At 50.1% G+C, this 20,191-nt stretch overlaps 1 protein-coding gene across 2 annotated transcripts in view; it reads left to right on the top strand.

Moving 5' to 3' along the window:
• Positions 1-5,118: 5,118 nt before the first annotated feature.
• Positions 5,119-20,191, top strand: part of IRS1 (insulin receptor substrate 1) — a 56,812-nt gene continuing 41,739 nt past the window's right edge. For both annotated transcript variants that reach the window (XM_074877679.1, XM_074877680.1), the window contains exon 1: positions 5,119-9,323. In XM_074877679.1, coding sequence (XP_074733780.1) covers positions 5,674-9,300 — 3,627 coding nt within the window. In that variant the 5' untranslated portion in view covers positions 5,119-5,673 and the 3' untranslated portion in view covers positions 9,301-9,323. The remainder of the gene's footprint in view (positions 9,324-20,191) is intronic.

Below are 20,191 nucleotides of genomic sequence, written 5' to 3' on the forward strand. Positions count from 1 at the left end.
TAACAGAGAAATTAAACAACTTGTTTACTTAAGTAATGATTTAACTAGTTTAGAGTCAACCACACTATTTTTGAAGGAGGAGTTACGCAAGTTTCATCCTTACTGTTGAATGTAGAAAAGTAAATACTACAAATGAGCTTAAACAAATAAAATATGCAATCAAATCAACCTTGGAACAAGGGCCAGAACATAACTTTGTCGATGTGATGGGAGGGACAGAGAGCTGGGCTCTTCTCCATGGTGCCCGGTGTCAGAACAAAAGGCAATGGGCACAAACTGAAATACGGGGAATTCTATTTAAATGTAAGCAAAATCTTTCTTGATGTGAGGGTGCCCAGAGAGGCTGTGGGATCTCTACTTGTGGAGATATTAAAAACCCAACTGGACAAGGGCCTGAGCAACTTGCTGTGCTTTACCCTGCTTAAAATGGGGGCAGGGGGTGGATTAGACAATCTCCAGTTTCCTCAAAACCTCAGCTATTCTGTGATTCTGGTTTCTGTCACTGGCTTGCCCTGCTCACCTTGTTTGGGTGCAACAGGAGTGGGCTGCTATTGGGGATGTCATTAAGGGTCTGCATTAAGGGTGCATGTTTAGTCTTAACTCCTACTTTCACTCCATTTTTCATTCAAATGTTAAAAAAAGCCACCATAAGCTAGAAATATAATTTATCCAAACCCTCTTTTTTTTGCAGCTAGCTGAGAGTCTCTGTGTGAACAGGTAAAGGTGGCTTCAAGAGAAAACTAGTCCTTGTTGTAATTTAGAGCAGCACTACATCTTTAATTAATTTTGGATACTTAGTGGCCTTCCTGAGATGCCATTCCACCAATGCAGCATTACCAAAACACAAGTTTTGATTATCTCATGGCCCTTACCTATCTCCTCTGCCAGGTTCAGTAGTGACACAATAGGAACTAATTGTTTAAAGCACCTTATGCTTCATAGGATTACCCTATGCTAAATTCATCTTCAACCACTTACTAAGGCAGATAAAAAACAGGAACTTTGATCCTTATCTGTTCTATTATACTCCTTTCCCTTCTCTATATCAAATAATTATATTGTCTCCAAAACATGGTTAGTTCCATTGTATTCTGAGGTGTGTGGTCTGAACATGGAGATGGAGGGTACTGCAGAAACTTGGTTGTATGGAATTTAGGGTTTGGACATGGATACTAAAATAGCAACCTCCATTTCGTTCACGTTTACTGAAGCTGAATTTCTTGTACAGAGAGATGGCGATGTAGTGTGATAGTTATGGGTATTTATACAGGGAATTAAACGTCTTGATTTTCTGCCAGGACATTCTAGTATGTGAACCCCTTTTGCAATTAATTGCATAGCCTGAATTCTCCATAGCTCACTGTCAAAGCAGGAGGAGTATTTAAATAGGAAAAGCAAGAGCACATTCTTCTCTTTGGTGTGCTGGTGTGCATAGTTGTGTACCTTACAGAGAAGTGCTTTGGAACTCAAAGAGCAAGAAAACAATTCCAAGATGTGGTCTGGTATGATGCAAACTATTTCTACAAAAAGAGTTTTCAAAATATGCTGGAAGTATTAGTTTTCACCTGTTATTTCTGCTGGATGAAGGACATGAATCTGTACATAAAGTTTGAAAACGCTTCTGGGACATTTACTGAATCCCCTTGAAAACCAGGTAAGAACAACCAAATGTTGCTATCTGCAAAATCAGTTCTAATTGAAGAGAATGTTCCCAAGGTGAATGGAGCACATTTAAACACACTGTCTGTCCCCATACTGTGGACAGGACATGGTATGAATGGAATGAAGTTGCGTCAGGGGAAGTTCACACTGGACGTTAGGGAAGTATTCTTCACCAAGAGGGTGGTCGGTCACTGGAACGGGCTCCCCAGGGAAGTGGTTATGACATCAAGCCTGTCAAGAGTTCAAGGAGTGCCTAGACGATGCTCTTAGACATATGGTTTAGTTTTAGGTACCCCTGTGAGGAGCAGAAAGTTGGACTTGATGGTCCATGAGTCTCTTCCAACTTGAGATACTCTGTGATTCTAGGACTGTCTCCTGCTTCTACCCACAAATCCACGTTCCCTTGTGCAACACAATGCAAATCAGGTGGTTATTATTCTCCATCAAGAGATCATTCCACTTACATGTGCATATCAGTGTATCACTTGCCAAAGGAAAGAATGGGGCAGAACAAATACAAGTGATTATTTAGTATTAATAATCTTACCTAGTATGGACAAAATGTTTAATTTTAAAAGTTTTACATATATTCTGTGCACAAACATGCATTCCCATGCTTGCGGAGGGACAGGGAGAGGAGGTTTAGGAGATATGTTCTTGCCACAGGACTCACTGCCTTTTTAGCATGTACAGCGCAATGTGTGTATGTTGATGGTGCCCACAAAACATACCTTGTCATTAATGATAGTCACGATAGCTGATGTTAATATGCCTTGAGGCTGCAATTCTGTCCTGCGGCTCCATGGCATGGGCTGGGGGAGCAGTTTCCTGTCATTCTACTTGTTGAAGATGGAAGTATGTGTGGTTTGTAGTAAGCTTTATCTCAAGATACATATAATGGATTTATTCTCAATACAAATATTTGGTTTTGTCACAAGGAACTACAGTGTGAAGTGGAGGAAAGAATGAGGTGATGATATAGGTTATTGTTACAGTGTGGATTATTATTTATCTGTCCTTCTCATTCCTGGTGTCTTACCAGCTAGACTCTGCTCCTACATTACAAACTGTCATCCGGTGTTTGGTAAACACCTTTAAACAAGGCTATGTGTTATGGTGTTATCTCTAGGGTAAGATGAGAGGGTGGCTTGCAGTGCTGCCCGTTGTCCTCTCTGGGTTCCCTGTGTTTTTCTACAACTGTTTCAGCAGAATTTTTCACCTTTTGACCAACTAACTTCTTGTCTCAAGTTGTACAACCATGATCTCCCTGACAACAAATTTTGTAATGCAGATGCATTAGAAAAGCCTCTAACTTAAGGGGGCCTACAAGAAAGCCAGAGAGGGACTTTTTACAAGGGCACATAGAGATAGGACCAGGGGTAACGGTTTTAGACTGAAAGAGGGTAGATTGAGATTAGATGTAAGGAAGAAGTTTTTCACTGTGAGGGTGGTGAGGCCCTGGCACAGGTTGCCCACAGAAGCTGTGGCTGCCCCCTCCCTGGCAGTGTTCAAGGCCAGGTTGGACGGGGCTTTGAGCAACCTGATCTAGTGGAAGGTGTCCCTGCCCATGGCAGGGGCTTGGAACGAGAGGATCTTTAAGGTCCCTTCCAACCCAAACCATTCTAGGATTCCACGATGATTCTATGATTTATTCCATCTGTGGACCTCCATAAATCCAAACCAGACTATCATTCTGTATTGCATTTCAACCTTAAGAGTAGGTATGAGCTTTGCTATCACACTTTCACCTCTAACCAGGGTGGCACAGCCTGCTCAGGCAGGGCAGGGCCAGTAACGGCCGGGTCAAAGATCCACCCCACTGCACGCGGTAGCCGGAGTCAAGAGAAACGGCGCCGGGGAAGGGGGGGAGCGGTGAGGAAAACCACACTAAAAACCAAACAAAAACCCAGGAGGTAAAACGCAGGAGCGGGTCCTCTCTCCTGAATGCCCAAGAAATGAACTGAGACAGTTTTGAACTGTCCTGGAGATGGCAGCATTGAGCAATATATTTTTTAGACTTGGCTTGCAACACTTTTTTGCTACGTAAGAGGTAAAAGTTATGCGGACTGTACATCTCAGCCGTGTAAACAGCAGATCGCCTTGAATATTCAGTTTAATTTAGTATATAATGATCCGGGGAAATACGGTTAACTGCCTGACACTACGCGCGAAGAATTCTTCCGGGGCCCTTCCCGGGCCCGCCCTGCCGCAGGCCGCGGGGGCAGTGCCAGACGCCCCGCTCCTCGCCGGGTCTTTATTCGGGGAGCGCCGGGGCCGCGCCGCGCGGGGACCGCGCCGCTTCGGGCCACGTATCAGCCGGAAGCGGTTCCCGAGGAGCGGGACGGGCCCCAGCCGCGCGGGGAGGGCAGCGGCCTGCCGCCGCCCGCCGAGCCCCGCTGGCCCCGGGCGGCGGGACCCCCCCGCCCCCGCCACGGGCGGCGGCCGCGGCTCCGCCGCTCCCTCACGGCGGCGAGCGCGCGGCAGCCTCGCCCTGAGGGTCGGCCGTTAAGGGCGGCGGCGGCTCCCCGCTGGGGCCTGCCCCGCCATGCGGGGCCACGACACGGGCTGTGGTAGGGAAGGCGGGCGGGCGGAGGCTTTCCGCCTGGCCGGGCCCGCCGCGGCGCAAGCCGCCACACTGCAGAGGCTGCCGGCGGCGGTTATAAATAACACGCCGCTGAATGGCGTCTACGCCTCCTTACTACGCGCCGCGCCTCAGCCCGGCCGGGCGCCGCCCCCCGCCGCCGCCGTGACGGACAGGCGGAGGCACCAATGGAGGCGCGGCCCCCGGCGGGCGGTGCGGCGCGCGGGGCCGGGCCCGGCGGTGGCGGCCCCCGCGGCCGCGCTGAATGAGGGCAGGGAGGGAGGGCGGGGAGCGCCGGGGCGGGCCGCGGGGCCGCGGCGCTGGGCTGGCCGGGAGCCTGGCGGCGGCGGCGGCGGCTCCGGGGATGGTCCACGCACTGGCGCCGTCACGTGTTGTTCTCCTCGGAGCGAGCCTGAGCCGCGGCGGCGGCGGCGGGCGGAGGGGGCTGGACTGGCGAGCGCGGCCCCCGCCGCCTGTTTCGGTGCGGGGCGCCGGGAAACTCCGTGAAGAAGCCGGCGGCGAGGGAGTCGCCGCGGCAGTGCCCGCTCCCCCGCCGGCCTGGGGCACGGGAGGGGGCCGCCCCGCCGGCCGCTGAGGCGCTGCCGACTGGAATGAAGAGGAGGAGGAAGAGAGGATGTTCCTTCGGCACTGGGGCTGCCTCCCCTCCCGCCGCTGCCGGGCTGCGCCGTGTGTGGAAATGGCACTTTCTCTGCCTAACGAGATGGGACTGAATGGGGTCGCCAGCCTCCTCCGCACGCACGAGCGGGAGCAGCAGCAGCAGCCTCGGCACTGATATTTGGGGACGGGGGGGGTTGTGTTGTGGGCGGCTTTCTTTTTTGGATTTCTCTTATTTTGGGGAGGGGGGAGAGGGGGGGGGAAGCAGCGTGTATTTTTGGGTGCAAACCCCGGACTTTGCAAAACAATCTCCGCCCCCCAGAGGATATTTAATCTGCAACAGAAATCGCTACTCGCGGAGGCAAACTTGAGACGGGGAAGGGGTGCAGGGAGCGGAGGAAGGGGACCCCCGCCCCGCTCCCGGCCCCGGCGGAGCCCGACCCCTGCGAGGGAAGATGCGTTTCTCTTTCCCGGCGGCTGCTCTTGGGACGAGACTTTCGTCTGGACTGATCGAGACTGGACTTTTTAAGGACGCGCTTAGCCCTCTAAGGGCGATTTGGGCATAAACAGCAACGCAAACTCTGATTTGGTGCTGGAAGCTGCCTCTGCCACTGAACAGCTGCTCTTACCCTGCTTCTGTCCCTCCCCCGTCCCGTTCTCAAAAGAGGATCCTGAGCTATTTTGCCTTTTTTTTTTTTTTTTTTTAATTTTTGTTGCATGAATTTTGGTTTAGGTGGTTGTCTTTTCCAGCTGGCTTGGCTGTTTTGGGGGCTTGCGGACTGCTAGCTGCAGTAACAGCTCCACTGCCTCTCATCATGGCTAGCCCCACGGATAATAACGAGGGCTTCTTCTCAGATGTCAGAAAGGTGGGTTACTTGCGCAAACCCAAGAGCATGCATAAACGCTTTTTCGTGCTGAGGGCAGCCAGCGAGTCTGGACCCGCCCGGCTGGAGTATTACGAGAATGAGAAGAAATGGAGACACAAGTCAGGGGCCCCCAAGCGCTCCATCCCACTAGAAAGCTGCTTCAACATCAACAAACGGGCTGACTCCAAGAACAAGCACCTGGTGGCCCTCTACACCAAGGACGAGCACTTCGCCATTGCAGCTGACAGCGAGCCTGAACAGGAGAGCTGGTACCAAGCGCTGCTGCAGTTGCACAACAGGGCCAAGGGCCACCACCACCTCCATCACCATCACCACCACCACCACAGCGATGTCACCTTTGGAGGCAGCAACGCAGGACTGGGGGAAGCAGGTGAGGACAGCTATGGTGAGGTAGCCCCTGGCCCAGCTTTTAAGGAAGTTTGGCAAGTAATTCTGAAGCCTAAGGGCCTAGGCCAGACAAAGAACCTGATTGGCATCTACCGCCTGTGCCTGACTAACAAGACCATCAGCTTTGTGAAGCTGAATTCAGATGCGGCTGCTGTGGTGCTGCAGCTGCTCAATATCCGCCGCTGCGGTCACTCTGAGAACTTCTTCTTCATTGAGGTGGGGCGCTCGGCTGTGACTGGGCCTGGCGAGTTCTGGATGCAGGTGGATGATTCGGTGGTGGCACAGAACATGCATGAAACCATCCTGGAGGCCATGCGAGCCATGAGTGAGGAATTCCGGCCCCGCAGCAAAAGCCAGTCCTCCTCAAACTGTTCCAACCCCATCTCTGTGCCTCTTCGCAGCAGGCACCATGTCAACAACCCTCCACCCAGCCAAGTGGGGCTCAGCCGCCGGTCCAGGACTGAGAGCGTCACGGCCACCTCTCCTGCCGGTGGTGGGGGTGGAGGTACAGGTGGCAAACCCAGCTCTTTCCGGGTTCGAGCATCGAGTGACGGCGAAGGCACAATGTCGAGGCCTGCCTCTGTGGATGGTAGCCCGGTTAGTCCCAGTGCCAACCGGACCCATTCACACAGACACCGCGGCAACTCCAGGCTCCATCCTCCGCTCAACCACAGCCGGTCCATCCCAATGCCTTCCTCGCGCTGCTCTCCTTCAGCCACCAGTCCGGTCAGCCTGTCATCTAGCAGCACTAGTGGCCACGGCTCCACCTCGGACTGCCTGTTTCCACGAAGGTCTAGTGCTTCGGTTTCCGGCTCGCCTAGCGATGGTGGATTTATTTCTTCTGATGAGTACGGTTCCAGCCCGTGTGACTTTCGCAGCTCTTTTCGCAGTGTGACCCCGGATTCATTGGGACATACCCCACCAGCTCGGGGCGATGAAGAGCTCAACTACATCTGCATGGGAGGGAAGACTGCCTCCTCTTGCTGCAGCCTGGCAGCCCCCAACGGCCACTTCATCCCACGCACGTGCCACCCACAGCAGCAGTCTCGCTACCCTAGTACACCGTGCTGTCCTCGAGGTGGTAGTGAGGAGGTTGCCGACTTGGAGAAGGCATTCCGGAAGCGGACTCACTCTGCAGGCACTTCGCCCACCATCTCCCACCAGAAGACACCCTCGCAGTCTTCGGTGGCCTCCATTGAGGAGTACACAGAGATGCTGCCTTCTTACCCCTGTGGCAGCAGCCGGCTGCCCTCCTACCGACACTCAGCCTTTGTGCCCACTCACTCCTACCCGGAGGAGTGTCTGGAGATGCACCACCTGGACAGCAGCCATCATCGGACCAGCTCCGCCCCGCACACAGATGACGGCTACATGCCTATGTCACCTGGCGTAGCCCCTGTGCCCAGTGGTGGGGGGCCCCCCAAGGGTGGTGACTACATGCCCATGAGCCCTAAGAGTGTGTCGGCCCCACAGCAGATCATCAACCCTGGCAGGGGGGGCCGCCACCCTCCAGCCACGGTGGACTCCAACGGCTACATGATGATGTCCCCCAGCGGCAGCTACTCCCCCGACAGCGGCTCCGCGGGCTACGGCAAGATCTGGACAAATGGTGCCGGCCACCACCCAAAACTCTCGGTGGAGAGCAATGAGGGGAAGCTCCCCTGCGGCGGCAGTGACTACATCAACATGTCCCCAGCCAGCGGCTCCACCACCAGCACCCCGCCTGACTGCTACTTCGGGGGCGCGGGGCAGCCGGGCGTCGAGGAGGCCGCTACCGCGGCCCACCACAAACCCATCTACTCCTACTTCTCGCTGCCGCGCTCCTTCAAGCACGTGCACCGGCGGGGCGGCGGGATGGCGGCGGCGGCGGGCGAGGAGGGCAGCCCCCAGCCCCGCATCGCTCTCGGCCCCGGCCGCCTCCTCTACGCCGCCGAGGACTCATCCTCGTCCACCAGCAGCGACAGCCTGGGCGGCGGCGGCGGCCCCGAGGGCGGCCCCGCGCCCCAAGCGCAGCCCCCGCGCAAGGTGGACACGGCCGTGCAGACCAAAGGCCGCTTGGCGCGACCCACGCGGCTGTCGCTGGGCGGCCCCAAGGCCAGCACCCTGCCGCGGGCCCGGGAGCAGCCCCCGCTCCTCCTGCCCCCGGAGCCCAAGAGCCCCGGCGAGTACGTCAACATCGAGTTCATCGCCGGCGAGAAGCCGGCCTTCCCTGTGGCCGCCCTGGGGCTGGGCTTGCCGCCGCCGGGCAGCGAGGCCGCCGAGGAGTACATGAACATGGAGCCGGGGCCGCCCCGGGCCCCCTGCCCCGCCGGCTTCGCAAACGCGCGGGCGGCCCCCGCGGGGCGGCCCGGCCGAGGCGCGGCCCCCGTCGGCCGGGACTACGTGACGATGCAGCTGGGGGGCGCCGCCGCCGCCGGGGGCTCCTGCTCGGACTGCGCCGACAGCCCTTCCCCCTGCTCGCCCGCCCTCCTGCTCAGCTACGCCGACGGGCGGGCGGGCCGCTCCGCCGCCGAGAAGCCCCCGCCGGTGGCGACGGCGACCACGACGGTGGCGGCTTCCCCGGAGCTGCCGCGGCCGCCGGCCGAGCTGTCGGCGGCGCCGCCGCGCTCCTCCTCGCTGCTCGGGGGCCCCGGCGCGGGCAGCGCCTTCACCCGCGTCAGCCTCAGCCCCGGCCGCAACCAGAGCGCCAAGGTGATCCGCGCCGACCCGCAGGGCGGCCGGCGGCGGCACAGCTCCGAGACCTTCTCGTCCACGCCGAGCGCTGCCCGCGGAGCGGCGGGCGGCGGCGGGGGGCTCGGGGCGCCCTTCCCCTGCGGCGGCGCGGGGGGCGCCGAGGAGGTGAAGCGCCACAGCTCGGCCTCCTTCGAGAACGTCTGGCTGCGGCCCGCCGCGGGGGAGGCGGCCGGCGCCGCCAGTGCCCGCCGGGAGCCGGGGGCCGCGCCCGCCCTGGAGAACGGGCTCAACTACATCGACTTGGACTTGGTGAAGGACTTCAGCCACCGCCGCCACCACCACCTCCGCCCCCCCGCCGAGGGCGCCGCGCTGCCGGGGGGGCGGCAGCCGCCGCCGCCGCCGAAGCCCCCGGGCCAGCCTCGCGGGAGCGGCCCCGCCGGCGACGACCTGAGCGCGTACGCCAGCATCAGCTTCCAGAAGCGGGAGGAGATGTAGGAGCCGGGCGCCGGCCGGGGAAGGTGAGCCGGGGGCGGGGGCAGCCGGCGGCCCCGCTCGGGGCGTCCCTGCGAGGGGAGAGGGTCCGGGGGGACGGCGGCGGCCCGGGGCCGCTCGTCGTGAGCGCTGCCGGCGGGGCGGGGCGGGCGGCGGCGGGAGGTTGCGCCGCGTTGGGGTGGGTTGGTTGCGCCGTTTGGCCTTAGTGTTTGCAGCGTGTTCCAGCGGCGCCGGCACCCCGGAGGGAGCGCAGCGGGCCCGCGGCTGTCCCGCGGGTGTCCCGCTGCTGGCCCTCGCCTGCGCCGACAGCGGGCTGCTGCCAAAGCGCGCTTGGGTGCCCCCGTTCAGACGGGGGTACGATTCGTGCTTACCGTGTCGCTGTATTTCTTTACTGTTTAAGAATTAGGCGCGCTTCAGAAGTGTGTGCAGGGGGGGAAAAAGTGAGTTAGCTGTAGCATAGGGTTGGGAACAGGAAACTCCCGTTGTAATCCTAGTTTGGTCAGTAATGACTCCCGTGGCTAGGGCTGAGGCAGTCAACCATGCCAGCTCTTGCTTTCCCACGTGCAAAACACGGCATCTACCTCACAGGGCTGTGATGAGTGTTAATTCAGTTTCGTTTGGAAGGGGCTTTGAATTGGAAAACAGACTTCACAGCCTTCAGAGCACTGTATCTGTCACTTGTCTTTCAGCTGATACCAAGCGTGGCTGTCCCATGCTCACAACAGTGTTACAAAGCGCGTAAGACATGGGCCGTATGAACTGTGTCTTTGGCATTGACTGATGTGTTCTATTTTTCCTTGAAGCTTTTAATTTTTCATTTGGGAAAAACTTCTACCAGGCTGTTGCACGTTGATTACAGGCGTGTAAGATGAGTAGGAGCACTGCTGCAAGCAACGTGATGTTTCTGCTACGTGGGAACTTCATGCAGCACATAACAAATATATCTTGTTTAGAGCTCATGAAGTACAATGCACCTGTGAGCCCTTTCATGAAAGGTGGAGACTGTTTTGGTGCAGACAGGCACCAGTAGGTAGCTACCCAGTTAATCTTGTTGTGACACTCGATTTTAGCAGTTTTTTACATACTTGAGCAGCAGCAATCACAGTAGTTTAAGTAGTTATTATGAATATGTGCAGTGATATTAGGGGATGAATATCATACCACTGTTTACATCGTAAGTGTAATAAACTTACTGTTTGTATTGCTTGTTCACTAGGCTCAAGGGAACACTGAGGGCTGGTCTCGGTACAGTGCCTGGGCTCGTATGTTCACCATATTTATACGTTTTCCATCCTTATAACCTGAAAAAAAAGCAAAGCAATCTCTCCTCTTGCTGCTATTGCCCATTAGAGCATTGCAGTATTAGGTGTTAGTCTTACATGACCTAGGAATACCAGGTTAATTTCAAAGTTTGAGGGAAGGTGTAAGATCGGGGCAGATAGTGCTGGTCTGGTTCAAATGGTAACTGGCAGGAAACGATTATTTTTGTGGCTATCTTGACAGGAGCGTGCTGGCTGTCACAATAGGTTGTCTGTGACCAGGCTTACACTGCCACACCCTTTCTCTGTTCTGGGATGTGCTTTCGAGAGCTTGTCTAGACTGTCTTTGGGATGCCTCTCGTTGCCCTGGGAAGCCGTATCTGCCTAGGGCAGTGTTGGTGTTACGAACTTGTCAGGAGGCGATTTTTGCCAGAGGATGCAGCGTGTTGTGCTATATAAGTCCCATTGCTAGGAGAATCCCTTTTTTTTCTTCCCCCTGTTGTGTGCTAAGATTGGGAGAGCAAGCGTGAGAGAAAATCCTCTGTCAGCGTGTGGATAAATAATAAACGTGCAAGAGTACGTGGATGTAGGTCTGGGGGGGAGCAGTGCCATAGCTACTTACACAGTTTTTTTCCAAACGTACTGTTTAGTTTTGCTGTAGACAACTTATTTAACTGATTCTGTGTGTCATCTTTAACATAAAAGCTGTGGTAATGTTCTCCGTCATTGTGGTAGGTAGATACCTGCTGTGATTATGCTGTTCGATGGAGGATCAGGATGTGGAAGACCTGATATAAGAACATGCTGAAAAATATCATGCAGATGTTTTTCAGAGCAGCATTGTGAAAGGTATTGTCCAACAGAGTAATTGCTGTTTGAAGTCGGTTCTTATTTCCCAAAATTAGGATTGGACTGAGCAAGCACAGCTTCTTCTGGGAGGCAGGGGAAGAGTCAGGCTATAATTATATGGGGAGTTTGTAGCCATGGCTGTTCCCTTTCTCTTCCCACTATAAAGCTGTGTTAGTTGCTTGTAGCTTTCTCAGACATTAACCCTTTGGTTTCTTAATTCCCAGGCTAGATTTGTCGCCATCAACTTAAAGTTTCTTTGCAAAATTCATCCCGACTAGCTCATCTGTTGTTGAGTGTGTTAAGGAAAAAAACCCAGCACCATTTTGTCTGTGTTTAGCCACTTTTACAGCTGTTTTTTGACACATCCTCATACCCTTTTTGCTTTGGAGGTGGAACTGAGGTTTGGCAGGGGATTTGGCCCGTGTAGGTTATACCTTATGCCATTCTTGAGAAAATCTGCCTGGAGGTGAGTGATTTACAGGCCTGCAAACAGTCTGTTTGCACACGCCTGAAAAAGTTCTTGAGCACCTTCAGCTAAACTGTTCTCCTGAAAATGCCATGTGCAGTGAGGGTGCCCCAGTTCCCCAAAGCTTTGCATGCCCTTTCCAAGGAGCAGCCGAGTGGGCTGTGCTGCCTTGGCCTCAGCCAGCTTCCCCCTGTGCTCCTTCTGGCAGGTGAGGCTGTTCAGGCTCTGGCTGAGAGCGGGCAAGCTGCAGTTGTTGTTTCTCCTGTTGGTGTCTGAGCAATGTGAAAGAGGAAGGAAAAGCTACTTGGTATGTTTGCAGGTATGGCGGAGAGGAGAGAACATCTGGACCTGGTAAGGGGAAGGTGAAACTGCAGATACCAGAACAAGGGATGGGGAAGGCTGTGTTAAGTACCCTTTCTTTGCTCTCCATCTTTTTTGTGGGTTATTATTTACACTTTTAATCTCAGAAGTGGCAAAGGGACTGCATGTGCTCTTTTTTATTTTTTTCCATAAAACAGCTGTCCACCCCACCCCAAAGGCCAAAACTATCTGAATAACTCTTGTTTTATCCATTCTGGAATTTTCTGTTGTTCTAGACTGAAAGACAAGGACCCCAAATGTTGGCCATCATCTCCTGATGGGTAAAATGATTGTTGCTGCTTTGCTGCAAGCTAGCTAACTCCTCACCCCTTCCCTGCTCCCCTGTCCTCCCCTCCAGCTGGCTCCAAGTTGCTCAGGTGTAACATTCTGAAGTATTTTTAACCTCTTTCAAGTGTACTTATTTCTCCTAACATTAAAGATAGTGGCTGAAATAATCATGTTGTTTTGCAAATTTAATTAAAAAACATTTCTCTTGCACCCACAGCATTCCTCTGCACTCGTCCCATTGCCTTCCCTGTCATATGTTCTTGGCTGTTTCTTGCAGCTGGCCCTGCCCTAACCTTTCTAGCTCTCTCATCCTGTTAAAAGTGCAGCAGTTTCAATGCAGTCTTGCGTGCTCCCCTGCACTTCCCTCTCCTTCAGAGAACTGGGTACTGTTGTGTGTGCCTAGCCTAGCCAGTGACTCTCCAGTGCTTGGATCCTCTGATGAGTGGACTTTTATGCTGTAGTTGGAAGGCGACACTGCTGCAGTGGCCAAATCATGCTGGGAAACACCAGCCTATGACCTGGAGAAAGTGAGGTGAGAGCTAGGGAGGGGGGAGAGCAGTGTTGCTGTAAGGCATTTTCCTCCTGCTCAGAGTTTTGCATGCACAGATGTGGTGGGTTGACCTTGGCTGGACACCAGGTGCCCACCAAAGCTGCTCTGTCACTCCCCTCCTCAGCTGGACAGAGGAGAGAAAAAACAATGAAAGGCTTATGGGTTGAGGTAAGGACAGGGAGAGATCACTCACCAATTACTGTCATGGGCAAAACACGCTCAACCTGGGGAAATTAGTTTATTACCAATCAAATCAGAGCAGGATAATGAGAAATAAAACCAAATCTTTAAAAACACCTTCCTCTCACCCCTCCCTTCTTCCCAGGCTTAACTTCACTCACAATTTTCTCTACCTCCTCCCCACCAGTGGCGCAGGGGGATGGGGAATGGGGGTTGTGGTGAGCTCATCACATGTTGTCTCTGCTGCTCCTTCCTCCTCAGGGGGAGGACTCCTCACACCCTTCCCCTGTTCCAGTGTGGGGTCCCTCCCATGGGAGACAGTCCTTCATGAACTTCTCCAATATGAGTCCTTCCCATGGGCTGCAGTCCTCCACGAACTGCTCCAGCATGGGTCCCTCCCATGGGGTGCAGCCCTTCAGGCACAGACTGCTCCAGCGTGGGTCCCCCACGGGGTCACCAGTCCTGCCAGCAAACCTGATCCAGTGTGGGCTCCTCTGTCCAAGGGGCCACAGGTCCTGCCAGGAGCCTGCTCCAGCACAGGCTTCCCACAGGGTCACAGCCTCCTTTGGGCACCCACCTGCTCTGATGTGGGGTCCCCCCCGGGCTGCAGGTGGGTCTCTGCTCCCCCGTGGACCTCCCTGGGTGCAGGGCACAGCTGCCTCACCATGGGCTGCACCACGGGCTGCAGGGGAATCTCTGCTCCGGCGCCTGGAGCACCTCCTGCCCCTCCTGCTGCACTGACCTTGGGGTCTGCAGAGTTGTTTCTCACATATTCTGACTCCTCTCTCCTGGCTGCAATTGCTCAGTTGTTTTTTTTCTCTCAAATACATTATCCCAGAGGCGCTACCACGGTGGCTGATGGGCTCGGCCTGGGCCAGCGGCGGGTCCGTCCTGGAGCCGGCTGGCATTGGCTCTGTGGGACATGGGGGAAGCTTCCAGCAGCTTCTCACAGAAGCCGCCCCTGTAGCCCCCTGCCACCAAAACCTTGCCACACAAACCCAGTACAACAGATGAGCAGATGTTGTGGGTCCTGCTTTTGGGATTGCTGTGAGAAGAGAAGGCTCCTAGAATGTGCAGGGGTTTTGAAGATGAACCGCTGATAGCTTGTGTTCTGAGTATATAGTCAAAAAATATTCCAAAAAGGAAACCATTAGACGTTGGCTCCGGAGAAACAGGAAAGGCTGTAGTAGGTTAGTAGCATGAATCCAGGTATGTGTCTTTGATCTCCGAATCTTCAAAGCAAAGCCATTATTCCCTTGCCTCATTTCCATTTTGTTGATGAGTCTGAGAACTCGTGAAAGTGAGTGCTAATAACACTGAATAGAGTATGTGTAGTGTGAGCAAGTGGTAACTTGGCTCACCCGCAGCTTTAATGATGCCTATTTTACCCAGTGCATGGGTGGTTTGGGTTTTTTTGGTGATGTAAGACAACGGAATACAGTACAATGGGAATACATTACAATGGCATTTATACGGTTGTTACGCCTTTTGTCTGGTTCCAGTTAAAGCAAAGCACTACTAAAGGGAAGAGCTAAAGATTTGTTTGGGTCTCATGATGGTAAACACATGATGGTAAACAGAAAATTACTCATGTAATTTTTGTACAATATACCTGGGGTTTTTTTGTTGGGACATTGCTTGCTTTCTATTTTATTTCTTTAATAGTTTTCAATAGTTGGTTTTGTTTCCTCAAGTTAAAAACTTCAGGTGGGACAACAGAAACACAGCAAATGCCAAAAAAGACGTGTACAATTAAATTAAGTTCTTTTGGGGAGGTTGTTTCCTGAACTGAAATAACAGAAGTTTCTGTAGTTTTGGGTCAGCACCAAGGTAAATACCAGTAAGTTATGAAAGTTTTCCATGCTTTATGGGTATTACTGTAGACAAAACAGTGCGTTTCTCACTGTGTGCACACACCAGTTTTTCTCCATACCTAATTATTTGCCAGAATTGAGCCTGTGTCTCCACATACTTGCGTATTTGCAGTTCTCCTGTTTAACAAGACCACAAGCTTATAATTAATGTTTTTAGGTTTTTTGAAGGTTTGTTGTATTTTTTTTGTAATTTAGACAGTAGATAAGTTCCTTTAATCTAGCTACATTAAATTGTAGTATTGATTATTTCCCCACCCCCACATTGATTTTAATGATGAGTTTCTTGTGTGACTTCTTTTTTGTTTTCCCGGCTTAAAAATTGGAACTGTATGATTTGTAAACCAATTCAGTCAATTATGAAGTACTATATGGACTTTTAGCACATAGCTTTCATGTTTAGTCAATGTTTAAACTGGTTTCTGAATGTCGTTTAAATTTGCAAATGAAACAGGACGTTGCCGGGCAAGGATGATGCTCATTTTTAACTAGCAACTGTGGAGAGATGGTATGTTTCCTTAGATAGCACTTGTAAATGCAGAATTACAACTCTTAAATAAAATGCAGCAAGCAGATGTGAAGTGGGAATGTTACTTGACCAGTATCTTCAGTATGTTGCGTTGTTTCAGGAATGCTTTATAGTAGCTGAAATTTTGATATTCATTAGGACTATACAGTTTTCATGACCTTATAAATACATGAGTGCAAGTACTGAAAGTGAAATGTACTTGAATATTCTTTTGAACAAGTTGCAGTAACTGTATAATAGCTTGTTTGTGAAGAAAGTGGGGTGTTTTTTCCCAGCTCTGAAAGTGTATCTGTTCAGTACTGATTATTGTGTAAATAAAATCACTAGTGAACATAAGCTTTAAAAAAATACATTTTGGTGTCCAGTGATATGGAAGAGAAATAGATATTACTTTCCAAAACTAATTCGATACTAGATTTAACCTCTGTGTCAAGTTTCATTGAAGACTAATTATTGTGTTTGATCAACAGACTTAAAAAGTACAGTACCCTTAAGAGACAGAAGGAAAAGGGGGGAAATGCTGTTCATGGGACCTGTGCTGTGGCTAGAAGAGAGACTATGGGATGCTGATGTAAGATAATGGGGAATTAGAGGTACAGGCTGGTGAATAGTTGTAGAAACTGGTATGGGAGGGAGATGGGAATGGGAGGGAGAAATTACTTTGGGGACACAGAGAAACTGTGGTATGATGATGTGGGTGGAGAGAATTGCAAGGTTTTCGTGATCTGAAGGGGATTGGCATGGTGGTATGTGAAAGTTTGAGGATGAGTGTAGAGAAATGCGGAGAGCCTGGGTATATACAGAGGTTATTCTAGAGGCACTCATTTCACATGGTACTGCAGTTTTCTGAAGGTGTTTTTACTTCTGTGTTTTTCTTTTGATCTTTATTACTGGGATAGACACTTTGTTTAGAAAGTATGTGTGTTCCATACTTGTGATTAGATTTATATGTTTTTTAATATTATGTGGATATTCTGCTGACCTTAACAGGCTGATGTGCATAGTAAGGTAAGCAGAATTTGCCTCTGGCTCTTCTTGCCAAAATTCTTTGTCTTGTAACATCTCTGTAACAACCACAGCAGTAAACTACAGGTAGGAATCTGAACTAAGTACAAGATAAATCAGAATGAGTGAATTTTAACATTAAAAAACCTTGTTTTTATAAAATACATATAATGAAAGGAGAACTATATTCACACAGGGTTTTTTAACTGCAGTATTTATTTTTTTTTACACTCTATTACTTGAACAGTTCTAAGTTGATTAAAAATGAGGTTCATTAGTTTCATCATTTTTCTTATGGATTACTAAGCATAGATTCCCTAAAATTTCTTAATTTAAAGAATATCTTGTAAAAGAAAATTTCAAATGGTGAAATTACTGTGGCTTGTTACAGCAGATCCTGTGTTTTTCATTTTGTGGGAAGAACTGCAACACAAATAATATTAGCAAATGCGTCTGAATTCTCTATTTGTCAGAATGCTAAAAACTGGCTTTTGGTTATCTGTACATAATCTGATATGTTAGAGTACCTATTCATAAAAGTGAATACCATTATTCTATTTTTACATCATTCTGTGGTTTTGATAAATGGTGATCGTGATGATTATTATTTTGAATACATGAGGTAGAGGTAGTAAAGGAGAGATGTTGGTAACAAAAAAAAAAGACTCTCAAGTTTAACAGCTTTACTCTCTGCTTACAGAAATGATGGGAAATATAACAAAAGCCAAGGTGTGAACAGATAAAGGAGATTTAAATAAGCCTGGCACTCTTAACTAACTAAAAGATTTCTTGATATATATCTCTCTGATCATGTTTGACATATCTAGGTCATGTTCTCTGAAGACTATTATTAGAGATTTAACCTTGGGTAATTGCAAAGTGTATTTTCTTCAGAGTAGTTTTTGATCAGGTAGGTGAGACAGTGAAAGTTTGTGTGTGTTCAACTGCTTGTAGTAATTTGGGAGTCTAGTTAGGAGACCTGGTGTCAGCCACCTGAGCTCTAAGGTGAAACATATTGTTCCTGTGGTGTATCACAGAAGATTCACCTGTGTACGTTTTAGCAACTGTTGTAAAATTCCATTTTTTTGGAAGCTGGGGAACAAATGACGTGTTAAATTTTCAAATAAGATATGCTTCAGGAAGAATGGAATTCCGTTGTACGCTTTACAGCTAGTAGAGCTGTTGAAGTGTACTTGTACATTTGAACTCCCTGATGATACGTGTTATAAAATGCAGGAAGGTAGTAGTCTGGGAACATATACAGCCTTAATTGACTGTGTTTCTTCTTTCCGCTCCTCCCCTTCCCCCGCCCAATCTGTGTAGTTTGGATATTTGTAACCCACTGGGGCGCCTAAGCATTGGACAAGCTTTCTTTGAAATATAGAATCTGTGTGAATGAAAAAAATGTGAATTACCTATCAGACTTGGTTCTTGCCCAGTTTCAGCAGTCTGGCTTTCAGTGTGGTGCACAAATATTTGTTAAGACATAACTATGGGGCAGGAACTCCATAAGCTGGCTTTGCCAGTCAATAAAATACGTAACTAGGCTGTGCACGGGAGCTTACCTTCAATGGCACCGTTCCCTGAAGGAGTAAAAAGCTCAAGCATGTGGAGGAGACTAAGCCAGCGATTGTATGGGTTCCTTCTGTCCTTACTTCACTGAATTGTAGAATTTAAAAAAAACCCAACCCCAAACCCAAGCCAAAAACCCTCTTCATTCTCCTCACAAGATACTGGATATTTGTACGTCACTAGTAACATCCATGTTTAAACGCTGTGCCCAGAGTTGTGGGGAAGACATGTATCTTGGTCAAGAGAGTAGAAGAACCTCAGAAAGTGTAGATGGGAGGTAGAAGATTGAGTTCGTTCCTCCTCTTATGGCATATCTCAGCTGGGGTCTTGCTGTTCCTCAGTTTGTAAATGACAGCAGAGGAGTGGAAGGGAGGTGGGGAGCTCGAACACTGGCTGAAGCTGTGGCTTGCTTGCTTCAGTTCTGACTTGAGCTTCCCATGCCCTGCACGATGTACGAGAGATACAAAAAGATATCTAGAGTGACAGCTGACGTGTATCAGTGAGGGAATCTTTCAGATTAAAACACTGGATGGTAATTCATCTTCAGCATAGCTGGCCTTCATTTTGAAGAGAAGATTGCTATGTTAAAGGAAATTTTAACCCCCTAGAGAACAGCGAACAAGCAACAGGGGAGATCTCTTGGCTTCAGAGACAGACTCGGAGCTCGAAAGCCCTCTGTTGTACGTGCTAGTGCCCAAGCATAAGTAATGTTTAGTCATTCTGCTGAAATACCTTGAAAATCACTAGAGCAAGGAGACTATGGTCTTCCAGTATCTTCCCAGTTTAGTTTCATGATTCCTATGCAAGGGATTGACAAGGTGTTCGGGAGACAGTGTCAGCAGTGATGCATGTGGTATGCAATAGCTTTCATACTGATACTAAAAAAGGAAAAAACCCAAAAAATAGTCTCCTCTTTCCTGGAGAAGATACAGGTGCAACAGAATGTCTTTTTCTGCACCTGTGCCTACCATGTTGTCAGACTGGTAAAGTCTGCTGCCTTCCCTGGCATGGTACAATGTGCTTTTTCATGGTACTCATTCTCTAATGGTGATATCCAGAGAAATAAAGTTTGGGCACTTCTGCTGAAATGATGGCTGTTGTTCCATTTCTGATTCTTGCAGGCTCTGTAGCTAAATGATGAGATGTTGGCTGAACAGTGAAAGATGGGATTAATTTTCATTTCCTCAGAAAAGTTCGTGCTGTCATAATTACTGATTCCACTCCTGTAATTCCTGATCACAAATTCTGAATTACTTGTTACTTCACAACAGTAAAATGTATAATTTATGGAGCAGAATGTTATGGAATAATGAGGAAATAAACTAACAAGTTGTTTAGTCAGTTGAGGCTAAGACAATGTTCTCTTACATTTTTTTCCACTTTGGAATATATCCATGAGGATTTTCCTTTCATAGTGCAGTTTTATTTCATGGAAGTGACCAACTGCAGGTAGCCCAGCTGCACAGTCCTTGAAAGAGGTAGGACAGCTTGGCTTGCCCAGAGGATTTGAAATGACTCATAGATGTCAGTAAGGTATTTTGGTGGGAACAAAGATCTGTATGATGGCTGCATGAAGTGAAAAATGAGAAAAACTCACCTTTTTGCAGTGATGGTAAATTCAAACTGAACTGTTTTCATCTGGTGAAAATGAAAGGGACTGATTGAAATCTTTAGGAAGACGAAAATATATTTTGGACCGGTAGGAACTGCTTTGTTAAAAGTGAAGAAAATTGCATCTCTTTAACCTGCTACATTTACCCCATTTCTCTTTTTGACTTCTTTGCTTGCAAAGCACAGGCGCAGTATACCATCCCTTCATGCTTTGCTGTGTTGTGGTATTTTTAGCCCTTGGTCCATGTTTGATTTTCTGTATTGCAGAACATAGTTGATTTTGTTATTTTTTTTTTTTTTAACTAGTGGCAACTAAACTGCAGAACAATAAATATTTGTTGCCCTTTGAAAAAC

This window comes from Strix uralensis, chromosome 9 (genome assembly GCF_047716275.1).
Source record: "Strix uralensis isolate ZFMK-TIS-50842 chromosome 9, bStrUra1, whole genome shotgun sequence".
Taxonomy (NCBI): Eukaryota; Metazoa; Chordata; class Aves; order Strigiformes; family Strigidae; genus Strix; species Strix uralensis.